General features: G+C 31.8%; 4 protein-coding genes across 4 annotated transcripts in view; 2 read left to right on the top strand and 2 right to left on the bottom strand.

Annotated features, from left to right (window-relative positions):
• LOC105627218 (putative inorganic phosphate cotransporter) overlaps positions 1 to 5667 on the top strand; it is a 38254-nt gene extending 32587 nt beyond the window's left edge. The window contains 7 exon segments of the mRNA XM_012208505.1: positions 2296 to 2489; positions 2567 to 2806; positions 3292 to 3379; positions 3726 to 3952; positions 4696 to 4848; positions 4944 to 5318; positions 5482 to 5667. Coding sequence (XP_012063895.1) covers positions 2296 to 2489; positions 2567 to 2806; positions 3292 to 3379; positions 3726 to 3952; positions 4696 to 4848; positions 4944 to 5318; positions 5482 to 5667 — 1463 coding nt within the window.
• A 4620-nt stretch (positions 5668 to 10287) lies between these two features.
• On the top strand, positions 10288 to 12735 carry LOC105627217 (T-cell immunomodulatory protein). Its single transcript, XM_012208504.1, has 2 exons — positions 10288 to 11823; positions 12472 to 12735. The coding sequence occupies exons 1-2, from the start codon at positions 10288 to 10290 to the stop codon at positions 12733 to 12735; spliced, it is 1800 nt and encodes a 599-aa protein (XP_012063894.1).
• Positions 12736 to 12790: 55 nt separating this feature from the next.
• Positions 12791 to 15890, bottom strand: LOC105627216 (cyclin-dependent-like kinase 5). The gene is made up of 7 exons (XM_012208503.1): positions 15854 to 15890; positions 15563 to 15651; positions 15108 to 15301; positions 14810 to 14897; positions 14478 to 14649; positions 14123 to 14334; positions 12791 to 13283 (listed from the first exon to the last, which is right to left on the bottom strand). Exons 1-7 carry the CDS (start codon positions 15888 to 15890, stop codon positions 13176 to 13178), a joined length of 900 nt encoding a protein of 299 aa, XP_012063893.1. The 3' UTR covers positions 12791 to 13175.
• A 1090-nt stretch (positions 15891 to 16980) lies between these two features.
• The window catches only part of LOC105627215 (UPF0609 protein C4orf27 homolog), a 2379-nt gene continuing 1863 nt past the window's right edge, over positions 16981 to 17496 (bottom strand). The window contains 1 exon segment of the mRNA XM_012208502.1: positions 16981 to 17282. Within this exon segment, the coding sequence (XP_012063892.1) occupies positions 16981 to 17282 (302 nt within the window).

Below are 17496 nucleotides of genomic sequence, written 5' to 3'. Positions count from 1 at the left end.
AGAGAGAGAGAGAGATTGAATTTTATTGAGTAAATATATATCGATTGTAGATTTCTGTCAAGGAATTGATTTTTTCATAATAATCATAAAGTTATAATGTTAAAAAAATTTTAGAGTTGAGCTAAACTCAGCCCACGGAGTTCATGTAAGCGATTACGCTATCGATTATGCGGAGATATGACTCATGTACTAAACTACCGGTGATAAACATCACGATGGTAAACATACTTGTCTGGCAATCCCTTTAAAATGAAGTGCTCGTTATTCTTCACTAACATCGTTAGCTTCATTGTAGTTGATTCGCGTATCGTACAAAAGGTTTCTCACTAGGATCAAATAGAATCGATTGCAGCGATTTAGACTGTGGGCACTCATTTAAAGTTGATTAAATAAGGCGAGATAAAGTTCTGATTCGCATAAGTCAATAAGAGTCATCTTTTCGAAGCAGCAATCTTTAAATAGCAAATATCTGGCGATCGCATATTTTCTACATAATTTATAGAGCCAAATATGAGAGAATCATTTATTTTAATTTTAATTTAGATTTTAACTTAGATTTTTTTTTACCTCTGTCATTGAAATAGATTTAATCACAATTTTTAGAATTGTGATATATAATAAATATATTAAAAATTATAAAATTAAAAATTTAAAAAATTTGTATTATTATCTCTAATACATTTTTATCTGTAAAAGTAAATATACAAGAATTCACGTTAAAAAGGGATGATAACGATGATAACACAAAATATAGATTATAAATAGAAAAGATTGTCATAAATGAAATGGTGCTTCATATATTATGTCACCGCTGACGCGATTTCAAACTCATGGAATATTACTCGAAGCTCTTCATGTACATACTCTATATAATGAAGACATACAATGTCTTAACATTCTTTTTCACGAATATTTATGACACAATGACACGAGTACCTATTCGATTCTTATTTGTCGCTTCTTTGTACCAATCATTGATCAATTAATGATGCGATGGCAAATTTGATCTTCTTACATACACATTGATCAAATGTAGCACATAGATCGTAGCTTATTAACGTGAAATATTGTAAGACTTTTATACTTTGTAATTCATACGAATCTTTGTTAATTGTAACAATGAAACTCGCAGCAGTTATTACGCACGACACGGCATTTACATGTCGTACATATCATATAACCGATTACAATCTAATGACTCACGTTCATTGATTGCTGCGCAAAAACTCAACAATTCTGTTGCGAAATGACGAAAATTCTCAAAAAATTTATGTGAAATTTGCACGAACTTTGTTCAAAAAACCTCGAAAATAAAACTGATATCATTCTATAAGTTGAATATATATATATGGAAAGAAATCTTGTGTTTTTAATAGTTTATTTTTCTTTGCCTATAAATTACAAGCTGACGTTGGTCTTTTTTTTAAGATTTCGAAATACGGTTTCGAATTCGAATATAAATTAAAAAATTTGAAATACAAATTGATTTATCTTAAAATAATTTTTTGCCACATGAAACAATATCAGATTCTATAGGAACGGCAAAATTATTTGTTGAAATATAAGATTTTTGTGACATCATATGATTTTATATAGATGTATTTGATAGCACGTTTCCGTTGATTTATAGTTTATAGTTTGTAGCTCAATTAACTCACGTCATAGTCTTTTTTGGCGTAACCCTCACCTCGACATTAATCCCACGGCTCGTCCTTCGGTTATTTCCGTGAAAATTTGGCAGAGTATCTGCTAATGCATATTAGTAGTTACAGGACATGCTTTGGCGAATATTTCAGGAGTGTTAATTAACGATGCCACAATGTCTTCATTCTAATTATCACAATATTTAGACGGCACATGTATTCTAGCGCTACAAAACATATAATGTACATTACACAATATACTGTTATATATAACAGTGCATTATATAAGACAAAATACTTTTAACATTGTATATTTCTTAAATAATAGATTTTAATCCGGAATTGATTTTGCTCAAATGGAAATTTTTCCAATTGAAATCTTTAGAATTTTAATTTAAAGCTTACTGTTAGTTACGTAAATTTTTAACAAAAAGATAATTAATAAAAGATGCAATAAACAATATCCTATTATATTTTTAGAAACAATTTCTATAGAGAAATTGAAACTTTCAGTAATTAAAATTAGACATGCAGATTTATTGTTAATGAATAAAGATATTGAGTATAATATGAGATATTACATAACATTTCGTTTGTGTTATCTTTACTTATCGATATCGCAATTTAATAATACGTTTCTTTATTCTTTCAGTCCGGTTTGGGAAGCGTCACATGGTGACTTTCATGATATTTCTCGGTATGGCAAATGCTTACATAATGAGGACCAACATGTCTGTGGCTATCGTCGCGATGGTTAATCATACAGCTATCAAGAACAACGATGAGGTGATAGAAATCGAGGATAAATGTGGAAAGTTGACCAATGAAACCGACGCTGCCGAACGCGTAAGTATACAAAATTTTAGTTTTGTTTTTAAGAGATTGCGAGAATTTATGTAAAGGAATTAAAAATGTCTTTGCAGAGCGCCGACGGACCATTTGTATGGGACAACAAGCAACAAGGCTATCTTTTAAGTTCATTCTTTTGGGGCTACGTTATAACGCAAATACCATTCGGTATACTTGCCAAGCGTTATGGCGCCAAATACTTCCTCGGAATCGGCATGCTGATCAATTCGCTTTTTGGATTACTAGTCCCAATATCCGCGAATTGGGGATATTGGCCGCTGATAATCGTTCGCTTCATTCAGGGTTTAGGAGAGGTAAGTAACATTTCAAAAATCCCTTACTATTATAACACGTAATAGTTTGATTGAGACTCGAGAAGAACGAGCGAAGATGAGAATGTGTGATGTTTCGGGATCGGTTATCTGTTGTCCAAATATATATTTTGCAAACAACTTTCATTCGTTCGTAAGTATAAAGTTCACAAATTAAAAAAATTTGATAAACAAACATTTATTACATAGCCATTATTATTTGCCTTTTATTTTAGTCCTAGTTTTCTACATTATGTATTATGCTGACAAACACTTTAATTAGTAAGACAAAAATCTCTGTGTGTATACATTTGTAGAGAAAGATTTATATATTAGTTTTAGCATTAACATGTAATAATATAATAATTAATAATATAAGTAATTATAGTCATAAGCTTAAAGGCTTACTGATCCGTTTGAGTGTGAACGTTTTTTGATTGTACGGGTGTATTTCCTTCCCCCTAGGAATGGATTAATCCCTATTGCAGGGTCCTATTGTGCCTTGCACACACGCACTGCTGGCGAAATGGATACCACCTAACGAGCGGAGCAGGATGGGTGCCTTTGTCTATGCCGGTAAGCTCGTTCAATGCGATTTTTTCTTCCTTTATGTAGCGATTTATCGCGTGTATCGAATCGAGAGCTAGTTCGCTACGCGAGAATCCTCCTCTCTGTCTCTGGGGCATTTTGATGCATCGAGTCGCTACTGTGTGTACGCGCGCTTCTTGCTGTGACGAGATTTGTGGACCGTGGACCGTGGGCCATTTTCAATTTCTTGAGTTATCGTCTTTTTTAACCATGCACTCCCTCAAGGTTTTTTTTCGTTGGTAAAAAGAGAAAGAGCATAAGGAGGATCGGACGCCCGATAATAATAACTAATCATGTTTTTTTTTGTCATTTTTCTCTCTCTTCACATCGATAGGTGCACAGTTTGGTACGATAATATCTATGCCGTTGAGCGGTTTGTTGGCCGATTGGCAATTAGTAGGCGGATGGCCGTCCATTTTCTACGTATTTGGTGTTATTGGTACCCTCTGGTGCATAGCGTTCCTCATATGGGTCTATGAGGATCCGGAACAACATCCAAGCATCGCTGAAGATGAAAAGAAGTTCATACTCAGCTCTCTATGGGGTAGTGCTGGTATATCCGTGAGTTTCTTTTCATTTTTTTGCTATGTGAATTAATCGAACATTTATCTCAATTTATTATGTAAATCGAATATTTAGTCGAATTTATCTTAATCTATCGTTTTTTATAATAATACAATAGATCTCTTCTATACATTTCATGCCGTGTAGATTATCGGTAATTCATGTTAAACATATCACTCAAACCATTTGATATTTTAATTATAGAAAGAAACGTACTTGTAATTTTTTATATCGATCTTATGTGTGGCTATATAATTATAATGAAAATAATCAAACTTTATAGTTTATCTAAGTTTTGTAATTTTTTGCTAAGTCCAAAATTGAAAATTAATAGATTTAAAAAAATATATATTTCTGAACATTAAAAATATATGAGATATTTTCAAATATTTACATCGATACATGATGAACATTTAAAGAAAAAGTAAGTATAAAACTAAGGTTATTGCCTTAATATTATTTATTGAATTTATTGTATAATTATCCACAAATAGCGAGTAGGTCATATATTGGATTACTTTATGATTTAATATTGGTGTATATTAGATTTTTTTTCCTTATAACAATAATTTTTGTAATTTTTTAATTATTATAAAATACATTTTACTTAACAAATACAAACAAAAATACTGTAAATCATCTGACTCAGCATAGCAGATAAAAATCACTTAGAATTGATATGACACGAAGTATATTAATAATAACAAAGTTGAGATAACTAATATTCTTTCTTTTTTTAGTCGTCGCCTCCCGTACCATGGAAATCCATTGCAACTTCGTTACCATTTTGGGCTATCTTAATGGCGCATATGGGTCAAAATTATGGATACGAAACATTGATGACTCAACTTCCGACATTTATGAAACAGATTCTTCACTTCAGTATTAAAAAAGTAAGTAATGTATTCATGAATGATAAATTCAAAATTTGGAAAGAAAGGAGGATTTTTCTGTACGAAACTCGTTTATCGTTTATCTTGTATTTCAGAATGGTATTTATTCAGCACTTCCGTATTTTGCTATGTGGCTTTTCTCCATGTTTATCTCTCATGTCGCTGATTGGATGATCTCTTCGGGAAAATTTACTCATACTGTAACTCGCAAGATTGTTAACAGCATCGGCCAATTTGCACCGGCCTTGGCATTGATAGCGGCTTCGTATACCGGTTGCAATGCCTGGTTGACAGTAACTATTATTACATTGGGAGTCGGTCTGAATGGTGCTATTTATTCTGGTTTTAAAGTAAATCACCTCGACATTTCTCCAAGATTTGCTGGGATTTTAATGTCCTTTACAAATTGTATCGCTAATCTCGCTGGACTTCTCGCACCGATTACTGTTGGAGAAGTGATTGCTAAATCGGTAAGTGCGTGCGTGTGCGTGTGCGTGTGTGTGTGTGTGTGTGTGTGTGTGTGTGTGTGTGTGTGTGTGTGTGTGTGTGTGTGTGTGTGTGTGTGTGTGTGCGTGCGTGCGTGTGTAATTGAAATTAAATACAATATTATTTATGTTATGTTAATATTTTCAGCCATCACAAGCAAAATGGAGGATTGTATTTATGATCTGCGCTGGCGTTTACATCTTTTGTGCGACATTTTATGCAATTTTCGGTTCTGGTCAAAGGCAAGCATGGGATAATCCGGATAAGGATGACGACAAAAATGAGAAAAATCAACTAGACAGTGTAAAAATTGTGAACGAGACTCAACATTGACAAGTGAATATTTTATCTATAAAATCAGTGATGATACGAGGACACTGATGACGTGACGATTGTGTCCACTTGGTCATTTCTGTTTATGCATGTATTCATTCCCTCCCTTTATTTAGCCATTCGAAACAAGCGACTACATTAAGTTTAAGTTAATCTCACAACTGTATATTTTTTATCGTAAAGATATAAAATTTTTCATAATAATTATGTCAATTTGCCCTTACAGATCTTCATACTTTTGTATTGCAAAAGTTGTACATCAATCGCTTTAATATTATATCGTGTTTTGTGTGAAAGGTAATTTGTATGTGTGTAAGAAAGAGAGAGAAAGAGAGACAGACAGAGAAAAGAAAGGGAGAAAATATATGTGTAGAATATACTCATAACCAAGCTATTATTATAAGCTTCGGTTCGCGTCAATCGTTATATTTTATAATTTATCAATTTTTACATAATAATTTTGTGTATTATGTAGAATTAGAGAATCGCACTTTAAGAACTGGCATGCTAGAGAAACGATGGAAGAGATGATTCTCAAAAGGAATATAAAAATGAAAACTATTACTTGCAGATAAGCGAATTTCCATAAAATTGCTAAAAATGTCATTACACACAAATAAGTTAAAGCGGATACGATTTTAAGAAGATTACAGAAACTTTTTACAAAATGTCTTAACTGTATATCAAAATTATCTAATTAAAAATATTCAAATTGAATTGTGTATATCGCTATTGCTTGAATATACAAATGAACATTAACATTAGTGTAAAAGAAACATGCTTTTTAGATATATACGATATATACGACGTTAATTCATATTCATTTGTGATATGCGATATTATTATTTTTGTGTAATATAAATTTTAATAGAATCAGTATATTGTATATCCCGATAAATGTAAATATCGATGTGCACAATGAGTTCTCCATCAATTTGGACATCTCTGCAGTCGTTCCATATTTAAATATAACTTAATCTCGGTCTTCCACTTTGCTAACAACACATTGACGGCTTTATTATTTTTAGAAAATGAGATATTTGCTAAGATTTGTATTTGATAAATTTGAATAGATTTACAATGATTATACCAGGGAAGAATGAATCGTAGTGTTTCCTAACGCTTATCTTCAAGATAGATTTCTTGTTTGTAACTTGACAAACTTGTGGCAGCAGTATTAGAGTAAAAATCCTCATCGTTCATCTTCTTTTAATACATCACTTTTTATTGCAACTACTGCCATTTTGTATTGTATTGCATGGCCTATGTAAAAGAGGTAATGACAAATCCTGTTTTGTTATGGAGCCAAGGAAAAGCCAAAGGTCTTTACCTATAATGTTACGAACAGCACAGTGTATACAATACAACAATGGTGTTTATACATATTGTAGATATTTGCGCATAGCAATCCTATTAAGTTATAGATATTAGATGAGTTATTGCTCGTAGTTATTTATAAAGCGTTTACAAAGAACAAGAAAAGATCCATTTTACCTCCATCTTATTAAAAAATAGAAATTTTCAAATTGAATCACATTTGTATAGTAGAATGCATTTTTTCCTTAATTGATAAGTTTCTCTTTTTTTAAACTGCACTAACCGAACAATAACTGTGACAGCAGTAATTTCGTTTTCTGTATGGTCTCGAAATCGATGCTATTTGTTGTAATCGACATTAATAATAATCACTACCTGAAATACGTAATTGCGCGAAAATACTTACAAGTATAAATTTGAAAAGATCGAATTGCTTAAAAATTAAAAGAATTATTAAATAACATGTATTAAAAATATTTGTTTGGCTTATTTATGTTGGCTTATTTATCTTGCAATTTTATACTAAAACTTTAAAAATAAATTTACCAACATACGTTAATTGTAGAAGGAAATCAATGCGAGTGTTCTGTGATCGTGTATCTACAAGTGCCTTCGACAAGTAGCGTTTGTTTTTCTTTTTATAAATAAATGTAGTCTAAAATAAAATAAATTCTTGCCTTATTCTAACAAAAAAAAATGTCAAAGTATTTGCGAACGTTATACAATAAAGTATTTGCGAACGTTAATAACAACAATTATAAATCGATTCGAAAACAAATTTGATGATATAACGAAGAAGTTGCCCCAATGTTAAATCAAGTAATTTAAAACAAAATTGTGCAAACACATTTTTTTATACAAATATTTATACATATTGTACATAGAACAATATACATATACACGATGCGATGTTACACCATTAAATATGTTTTTATTGTTGGGATTGTAAAACATATGTGATAATAGAACTGCAAGTAAATAAAATAAGAATTATAACATATTATTGTTAGTTATTTTTATTTATTAACTATTTATTATTACAATTTTATTAATACTTTTTTATAAAAAATATTTGTTTCCTTGATGAGGAAAATATAGTCGATTTAGTAACAGATTTGTTCATTGCAGCAGCTTAGCAGCAACTAGCTGTTTTATCAGCATAACTTATTAAGTAGAATTGTGGAACAGTTTTATTGATAAATTTGCGGTAAAAATTAAATCAGTATTTTATTCTATTGTTTTTATAAATTTTTTAATGAAATATTCTATGAATTTAATATTTAATGAAATATTCTATGTTAGAGAATAATAATTAATCACGTAGTGTTTATGTTTGAAAACATGTCAAATTATATGAAAATATACAATCACCGAAATGCCTACAAATTGCTGAAACGTTTTTACATTATTAGATTGTACCAACTAAAGCATCATTTATGCGTTCTGAAAATCTTTTTTATTTTCTTATGTTTTTATTTCTGTAAAAAAAATATAAATTCTCAGAAATAACTAAAGTATTAGGAGAATATTATCGGGAATTTGATATCAAAATTTAAGAATCAGGATATAAAAAATTTCTAAGTCTAAAAAATTTGAATTTTCTGAAGGGTGATCAAAATGTCAAAAAAAAAATCAGATAAAGAGTATGTTCAAACTCAAAAATTTATTAAAGAATTTAATTATTTGTTATATTGTTTATCAAAAATGATTTTTTTCACACAAGAAATAAGTATACTTTATTCTCGTTTCTCATAACTATTTTCTTAAATACCAAGGCCGTTAACTATCTCTTAAACACCAATCGTCTATCTATAAATATTAATGTATTATACATATATCAAACGAAATATTTAATTCTTTATAATATAAATTATAATATAAATTATAATATAAATATTCATGCCGAAACATTCTGCTTTTTACATTCCAAATTAATTATCATGAGGTACTAAATTCAAAATAAAGAGTATAGTTTGATTATTTAATTGAAAAGTATTGACCTAAATTATTTTATCAGTATTATTTTGTGCTAAATTTTTGTATTTCAAAAAAAATAAAATTATGTTTTTTATATTATATAAATAAATCAAGGCAATTCAATTTTAAATTTGAATTATTTAACCATACATTTGTAGCGCGGTAATTCTGATGTGACAACTCAAGAATAAAAATTAGTAGTTGCCAAATAAAAACATAAAATGATCATTGAAAAGAAGAATTTAGAGATATTTTTATCTCTTCTCAAAAGAGAAAGCGTTAATATTAAAGTAGGAAGAAGCTTGTGAAAAATTAATTTTTATAGCAAAAGATAAAATCAAATTTATTATATTACATATTGTAAACAAATATTATTAAAAACACAAAATTAAGCAAAATAATCATTACATGATTAATTTAAATAACCGCAGCAACATGGCAGCGTATGATGTCACATTCTCATTGGCTTAGAGATACGCAAGAATTGAGTTCCTTCCACCACTTATCGTTCATTGTGGTTGTCAGATATGTCGGACATACAATCAGTTAAGTGATGAACTAATGCGTTGTGCAGCAGCATAGTACATTCCTCAGGTATATTTGTTTGTTAATCCATCATATTTTTCGATTATCTTGATTTATGAACGAATATATTGCAGGTTATCATTTTATTTGGTTATCTGTATTTATTCGCGGTTTTTTATTGTTAATTTTAGGTTAAGTGCACAGATAAAAAAGTGATCACCTGTTCAATCTTATTACTCATCGCGATTAAAAAATTGAAAAAGCAAAATATTATTTTTAGCCATTCATATTTAATTATATGTCTGAGATCATTGTAAAGTAAATATATTATTTTGCTAATCTTATAAAACTTTCGATTTTGAAAGGATTGACAAATGCTCTCCAATTAGTGAGCCATAATTTTTTATAGCACTGATTTGCTGATATCTTTGTCATCTTTAATTTATTATCGTTAACATTCATATTTTACGAAGACAAAACTAATTAAGTTACTATTACAATGTAGAAAGAGCTGTAAATTGAATACAAAAATATCAATTATATTATTGAAGAAGGTAAAAAAATATTTTAGACAACTGTCTCATAGATTGTTATCACGCATTTTGTGTGACCCATTTATCTTTTTGTTCTTTATTATTATTTAAATTGAATTATTTATTATTGGATTATTTATATATATATATCAGATTGCACATCATTGTTATATAAAATGCCTCAATACTTGTATCAAAGTAATTTATTCTATCACTCTGTATTCTAAAGATACATAATTGTTGTAGATTATTTATTGGAATGTGAATTATGTGGATTCGAACGTTTGTCCACCTCGTCGCACTCATCTCGATAGCCAAATGCAGCGATATAACACCTGCTGTGTTTGGGAATGAGCTATATGGTATGCCAGCGGCGTTTGGAGACTTCAATTCTGATGAGTTAACAGACGTGTTTATGCTACGCACATATGACAAAACACATACAGTGGAAATATTCCTGGCGGCTGAGCAGGAACCACTGCTACGGCCCAAGCCAGACCTGAATTGTTCATTTAAAGATCATGTAACGAGTATAGTACCAGGTGATTTTGATGGCGACGTCTTCATGGATATCCTGGTGACGACGTTCAATCGTGATAAGAAGCTCACTTATGCGCATATACTGTGGGGTGGTAATGGCCATCTGAATTGCAGCAATGAGTGGAATCCCTTTATAGAGATGCGTGATCAGCCATTGGCATTGGACTACAATCAAGATATGATAATCGATCTCTTTGGAGTGGACAAAGATGGCAAAAGGATGTTCTGGATATTTAATGAGAATAGAACCACTCCAGATACTGTTGAGATGTGCAAGTATAGTTTGATGCCATCCGAACCACTGGAACCCGTAAGAAACCCACATTCCAATGCCTTTCTGGATTGGAACGGTGACTTTTTGCCTGATCTTGTGATAACCACGAAGAAGTCCTTCGAGATATGGTATGGATTGGGCACAGGAAAAGAATTCACATTTTCTCATGAGATAGATCTTCCATATAATATATCAATCGATAAAAATTTCAAAGGAGAATTTGGACAGACTCTTTATCTGGATGTCGAGCTGACTGGCAAGATGGCTCTTCTTTTACCATTGTGTTTTGATGAGGCCTGTACCAATTGTACGATAATGATGTACTTGAATGGATGGTACAATCTGCGAGTGAACTTCCGTGACCCCAATAACGTTTTGTGGGGTTTTGTAAAGCCTAATGGTCATCGTTACACAGAGACTATCACTCTACGCGGCGGCGACTTTAACATGGATGGTTATCCAGATTTGCTAGCGACTCTACAGTCTGCAAAACAGACGCAATCATTTTTATTGCAGAATGTGGCGTGCAATAACTGCGCCGGCTTCAATCGTACTTTCGATGTCAAGTGGCAGGCACTGAATCCGTTCTATAATGAGACCGCGATGGCAGTGTTTTATGATTTTTATCAGGACGGCATTCTGGATGTGATCTTAGTCGAAGTTGATAAGACAAAAAACGATACCTATCGCACAGCGGCATTCAAGAACAGTTTGGACTACGACGCGAACTTTGTTAAGGTGATGGTGCTCACTGGACGCACCAACAGCATGTATCCCATTTCGCCAGGCTCACTCGGTAAAAAAAAGAGGACCTATGGCACCAATCTGCCGGGACCGTCAATTGCGTACAGAACCACCACGCAGGATGGTAGTCCTCGCAACGCAATCGCAGCGCAATTACCCCAAAGCGCACATTTCTCGCTTAATTTGCCGTACACCACCTTCGGTTTAGGAAGAACGCCCAATTTTGTGGATGCTCTCACGATAGGGGTAATGAAAAGATCGTTTGACTTTTTATATCATCAGTTATAATATACTATAATAATAAATTATAATCACAAACAAAATTGATTACACTAATGTTAATTAAAATTGAAACTAGAGAGTTCTGTTTTTGCTATATAAGCAGGATTACATTGAGAAACTTGATCAACTTTTTGTTTTTCAACAAATGATGGGTATTTCTTGCAGGACTTTTTACACTGAAAAAGAATGCTTTTCAAAAAATTTCATCACTTTTTAATTTTTAAAAACTCTACTTTTTTATGCAACAACACAAAATTTGCACTGAATTACAAGATTTCTGTTTCTCAGCATCTGAATAATGATTTTTATGTACTTTATTCCATAAAGTGAAAAAACTGTAAATTTATAATTTTTTTTTATAAAAATAGTCTTGATTTTTCAAAATTTGTGATAATGGAACTTTTTTAAGCTTATCTTTTTTAACCAATTAAAAATATATTAAGAATTATTCAGATTTTGAGAAACTAGAAACCTTAAAATTTAGTGCAATTTAAGATATACAATTACATTGATTATTAATCCAACATTAATTACTTACCATTTATGGTGTAACTCGATTTTACTAAAATTTCAATTGATAGAATATTTTTAAAATATATATTTATTTTTCAGGTTGGTGGCAAATCGCGAGAATGGCCGCAAATTATTCCTAATTCACAGATGGTCGTGATACCGAATCCAATTGCTGAACCATCGAGATGGAAGGCTCAGCTATTCGTTACGCCCAGCAAGTTAATTTTACTAAGCGCAGCAGCTTTATCTGGCACCTGCGCTTTGATCACGTCTTTAATTCTCGGTTTATATTGGAAGGAGAGGAGAGAAGACAAAATCGAGAGGCTCCAAGAAGCGCACAGATTTCACTTCGACGCGATGTAGAAAAATTAATATAATAAGAGGAAAAGGAGGAATAAGATCAATAATTAAAACTTATTTAAGATATCGGTTTATTGATATAATAATTTAATAATAAATAAATCGCGCTTAATATCCTCAAACTCGCATAAAATCCTCATATTCATCAGTCGCGACTCCGAGCGCATATGAAATATCGTATCTTTTTTCCGTTGACCGTAAAACTTTTACTTTCGATATAAACAAGTTACCGTCAAGATAAAATTAACGATTTATCAATTCTTTTTCGTCATAAAATGACAAGACTCGTCGGTGTCTTCTTCTTGTTGTAAGGGACGATTATCTCATCCGAGCGCATATATATATTAACAAATGATCATTGCCAGAACATTTTCCTTTTCACTTTTTGGTCGCTGCGTGTCGTAATTTGCTTTTGGTTGGTTTGAGCTAAAAGGGATGACTTGCTATTGGCATCGGTCGTTTTTTATGACAGGGTTCAAGTCGTTGAAGTACGGATGTACCATCGCTTCCTCTGCCGACAGCCGTAGAGCCGGATTACACACTAATAATCTCTGTTAATCAGAAAACATACAATTGAAAACCATCTAGAACTTTAAATAAAAGAGCTTATTATTGCTTAATTTTAGAAAATATAAATATAATTTTTCGATATTTTATTTAAAGAAAAAGAGATTTAGGGAACGATTTTCTATCTTTCAAATTTTTATTTATATTGTTAGCGATTTTTTAATGAAGGCTTAAATCATAGTATTGTTCTTTTGTGCATACATTATACAGAAATTTTTTTATTATTTATTATTATTTATATGTTAATGCTCTATTCTAAATCACTCTAATTTCTCTACATTTTCATTCTACATACTTTCATTATATTTTTTTCATCTTACATTTTTCTTTGTTATAAATTGTTAGATTATTGTATTAGATTTATTATTATCGATAGAGTTTGATTATGCTTGTGTATATTAAATATATATATTCTTTATATAATTTATTAATATATTCTATAAACATATTAAATGTGCTAAATAATTATTAATAAATAATATTAAATAAAATCGAGAAGTGTTTAAATATTAATAAAAGAGAAGAAAGTTATTTTCGCTCAAAGCATATCTTAATGCTTACAAATTAGTAATATTTATGTGTGAATATACAAATACAATTCTATACTGTGCGTCGATTCAGTTTATCGAATTCTAAACAAAATTATAAACTGAAATCTCACACTTACTGAATTGTTGATTTAATAATAATGCTAGCATCTTTAAAACCTACCCTGTAAATAACTTATTGCAAAAAATATCACTTCAGAATCCGAACTTGGATTTCTCTGAGTTTATGTTTCGCAATTCTATTATTTCAATGATTAAAGTAAACAATAATTTACCTGGAGTAAGTCTTTGCCTCTTGAAGTGAGTTTAGGTGTAACCTGTGCCAGTCCTTGCGTGGGATGGTACTGCGGGAATGGTTTGTAATCAGGAAGTGTCGTTAAATCTGGCCACGTTTCTTCAGTCGGTGTGCCTAACATTTTGAATATTCTTTTCAACTGATCATCTACATCCGATCCAGGAAAAAGCGGTCTACCGGCGTTCGCTAATTCTGTATCATGAAAACAAAATATCGATATTTTATTCTTTATATATTACAGATTCGTAAATATTTATGCATAATATTGATTATAAAAAGTTTTGCCAATAATTTACTTTTTAATTCTTAAAAGAAAAAGATTATGGGACAATTACCGGCGAATATGCATCCCGCGCTCCACATATCAATGGACGTTGTATATAATTTCGCTCCGAAAAGAACATCTGGGGGACGGTACCATAATGTAACAACTTCTGCTGAGTAACATTTTACAGGGATACCAAATGCTCTTGCTAATCCAAAATCAGCGAGCTTCAACTCCCCGTTCTGTAAATAATTCTCTGATTTAATAGACAAACATAAAATAGTTATATATAAGAAATTTTCTCTGCAAAAAAAATATTTATCTAAATATTTATCTAAATATATTATAAAAGAATTTTTGTAAAAATATTCAAATATAAAAATTTAGTAACTGCATTTTTACCTTGTTGATGAGTAAGTTTTGTGGTTTGAGGTCTCTGTGTAAAACATTACGGCTATGACAGAATGCTAGTCCTCTTAACAATTGATATCTGAAAGGAATGACATAAATTTATCAATCTTTCTTTATGGAAAAATATTATTAGACTCATGAAAAAACTATTGAAAATAATGGAAATTATTGGAAAATTATTTGAATCAAATATTGTAAACTGTTCCAATAATTTTTTTACTGATCCAATAGTATTTTTCTACAAAAAGTTAACCATAGTGGGATGAAATTCAAGAAACAAACATCTTACAAGAATGATTTAACGACGTCCAAGTCAATTTCTCCATTTAGACTATCAAAATACTTCTTAAGATCCTGATCACAGTGTTCAAATACCAAGGTGAGCTTCTTGTCGCTGTGTAGCACATCATAGAGACGAACTATATTTTTATGCTTGAGTTCCTTCAGAAGACAGATCTCCCGTAGAGCTGATGATGGTACACCCTTGGGTATAAAGAGCACACAAGCGATAAGACGCTGTTATCAAGGAGATCGCGCCGGCCTTCGTCGTGAAGATTTATTTTCGACGCGACACGAGGCGAGCGACGCGTTATAAATAAAGTACGCGAGCGATCGATTAATTAGATTAATCGGAACGTCGGTGTCGCGGCAAAACAGCAGGTGGGGATTGCGATGAGGGGGATTCGTGCGAAAGAGAAGAAAAAAAAGAAAGGGAAAAAGATAGATCGGATAAGCACTACCTACTTCATCATCATCGTCCAGTCGCACCCGCTTCAGCGCGACGATTTCGTGCGTCTCGCGATTCTTGGCTTTGAACACGGTGCCATAAGTGCCTGGAAATTAAAAAAAAAAGCGAGTCGAAAATTTAATGATATACGGTCTTGCGTTGTGTGTTGACAGAAAGAGTGTAGCACAGATGAAGAGGGGACATGACGCACACCGGGAAACGACGAGTCGCGGCGCATCGCCAGACGACGATACTGCGTCGCCGGACGACGTTTATTCCCCGCAATTTCAACCGCAAACGGCGCTCACCTTCTCCTATTTTTTCGAGCTTCTCATACTTTTGCATATTTTTGCTGACCACGGGCGGAACGCGCACGCACGTACGCACTGTCGCGCACAGTGTCACGCCACTGCACACCACTGCGCGTTCGTGGCACGATGAACGTCGAACACTCGAAACTCGAATTGACTCGAATGCACCGTGGAGCACTGTGGAGTAATGTGGAGTGTGGTTGTGGTGACTGAACACTCTGACATGCAGTGCTGCCAATCTCACTGTCGGATGCTACCAATAGAAGATTTGTTCGCGTTCTGTGCTCTTTGTACACTTAATATCTTCGCTTCTCAATGTCCAAATAAATATCTCATTTTAAGTGTAAAAATTGTTGAGGATTTCAAATAACGCGAACAGAATTCTGGATATATAAAAATATATGCGATATATTTTTTAATATAATTATTAATTTTCTCAGATTAAATATTATTTTATTTTCTATTTTTGTCATATATAATTTATAATTTTTTTCTTTATTTTATCAGTGAAAAATATTACATTTGCATTTTGATTATTTCATAATTATCACTACTCGCTTTATAAATATCATCCTAAAAAATTTTATTTAAATTTAAGATATTGAAAATTTTTAGGAGAGAGAGATATATGAATTTTCAAAGTAATTACATTTGCACACGCATAACATATATCTTATACATACAAAATGGAGTAATTTGTTTGTAGCAAATAAAAAAAATCATGATTATAAATGAGCAAAAAATAAAGAAAAAAATTAATACATATTTATTCAAATTTATAATTAAAGTAATCAAAAGTTGAGTTTGTTACTCCCACACATTCCATTGGAATGGAAGCAGCGAACTCGTAATCTTCAATTTACTTATAGATTGAATAAATATGTATTAGTTCTTTTCATTTTTTGCTCGTTTATAATTTTGATTTTTCTTCATTTGCTTAAATACACGCGAGTCTTATCTTATATTTAATTATTATCTTATTTTTAATTATCTTATTGTTTATTTTATTTGTAACATGACATCAGTTTTCTAAAAAGACTATAGTCAACATGTATGATGTGTGTGATCAGTTTGATTAAAAGAAATATGTATCTATGTGTATAACCGTCTTTAAATGTTTTTTTTTAAATTATACTTAATTCACAATCCTTCTTCCTGTTCTTCAAATGTGCTTCAAGTATTTTTAATAACTGTGGCCTTTTTAAATGAGTGTAAGCGATAAATAGCATTTCCAGAGCTCTAGTTTGTACGTGAATGCAGCCATTCGAGAAGAGATCGTGTCCTAGTTCCAAGCAAGTACCGAAGTCGCATTCATCCGCGGCTATCGTCGCTAACCTTACGATTTCATCGAGCTTCGCGATCGGCATTTTTCTATCTTCCGGAGTAACAGCTTCCTCTATCTGCTTCAATGTCTTTTGTAAATCATCTATAACATACATGAGACATTTATATTGCGTGAATCCATATACGTAAAGTGTGTGTGTGTGTGTGTGTGTGTGTGTGTGTGTGTGTGTGTGTGTGTGTGTGTGTGTGTGTGTGTGTGTGTGTGTGTGTGTGTGTGTGTGTGTGTGTGTGTGTGTGTGTGTGTGTGTGTAGTGTGTGTGTGGTGTGTGGTGTTGGTGTTGGGTGTGTGTGTGTGT

This window comes from Atta cephalotes, assembly GCF_000143395.1.
Source record: "Atta cephalotes unplaced genomic scaffold scaffold00008, whole genome shotgun sequence".
NCBI classification, from domain to species: domain Eukaryota; kingdom Metazoa; phylum Arthropoda; class Insecta; order Hymenoptera; family Formicidae; genus Atta; species Atta cephalotes.
The sequence above is the reverse complement of the archived record's forward strand: the minus strand, read 5'-3'. Positions and strand labels throughout refer to the sequence as shown.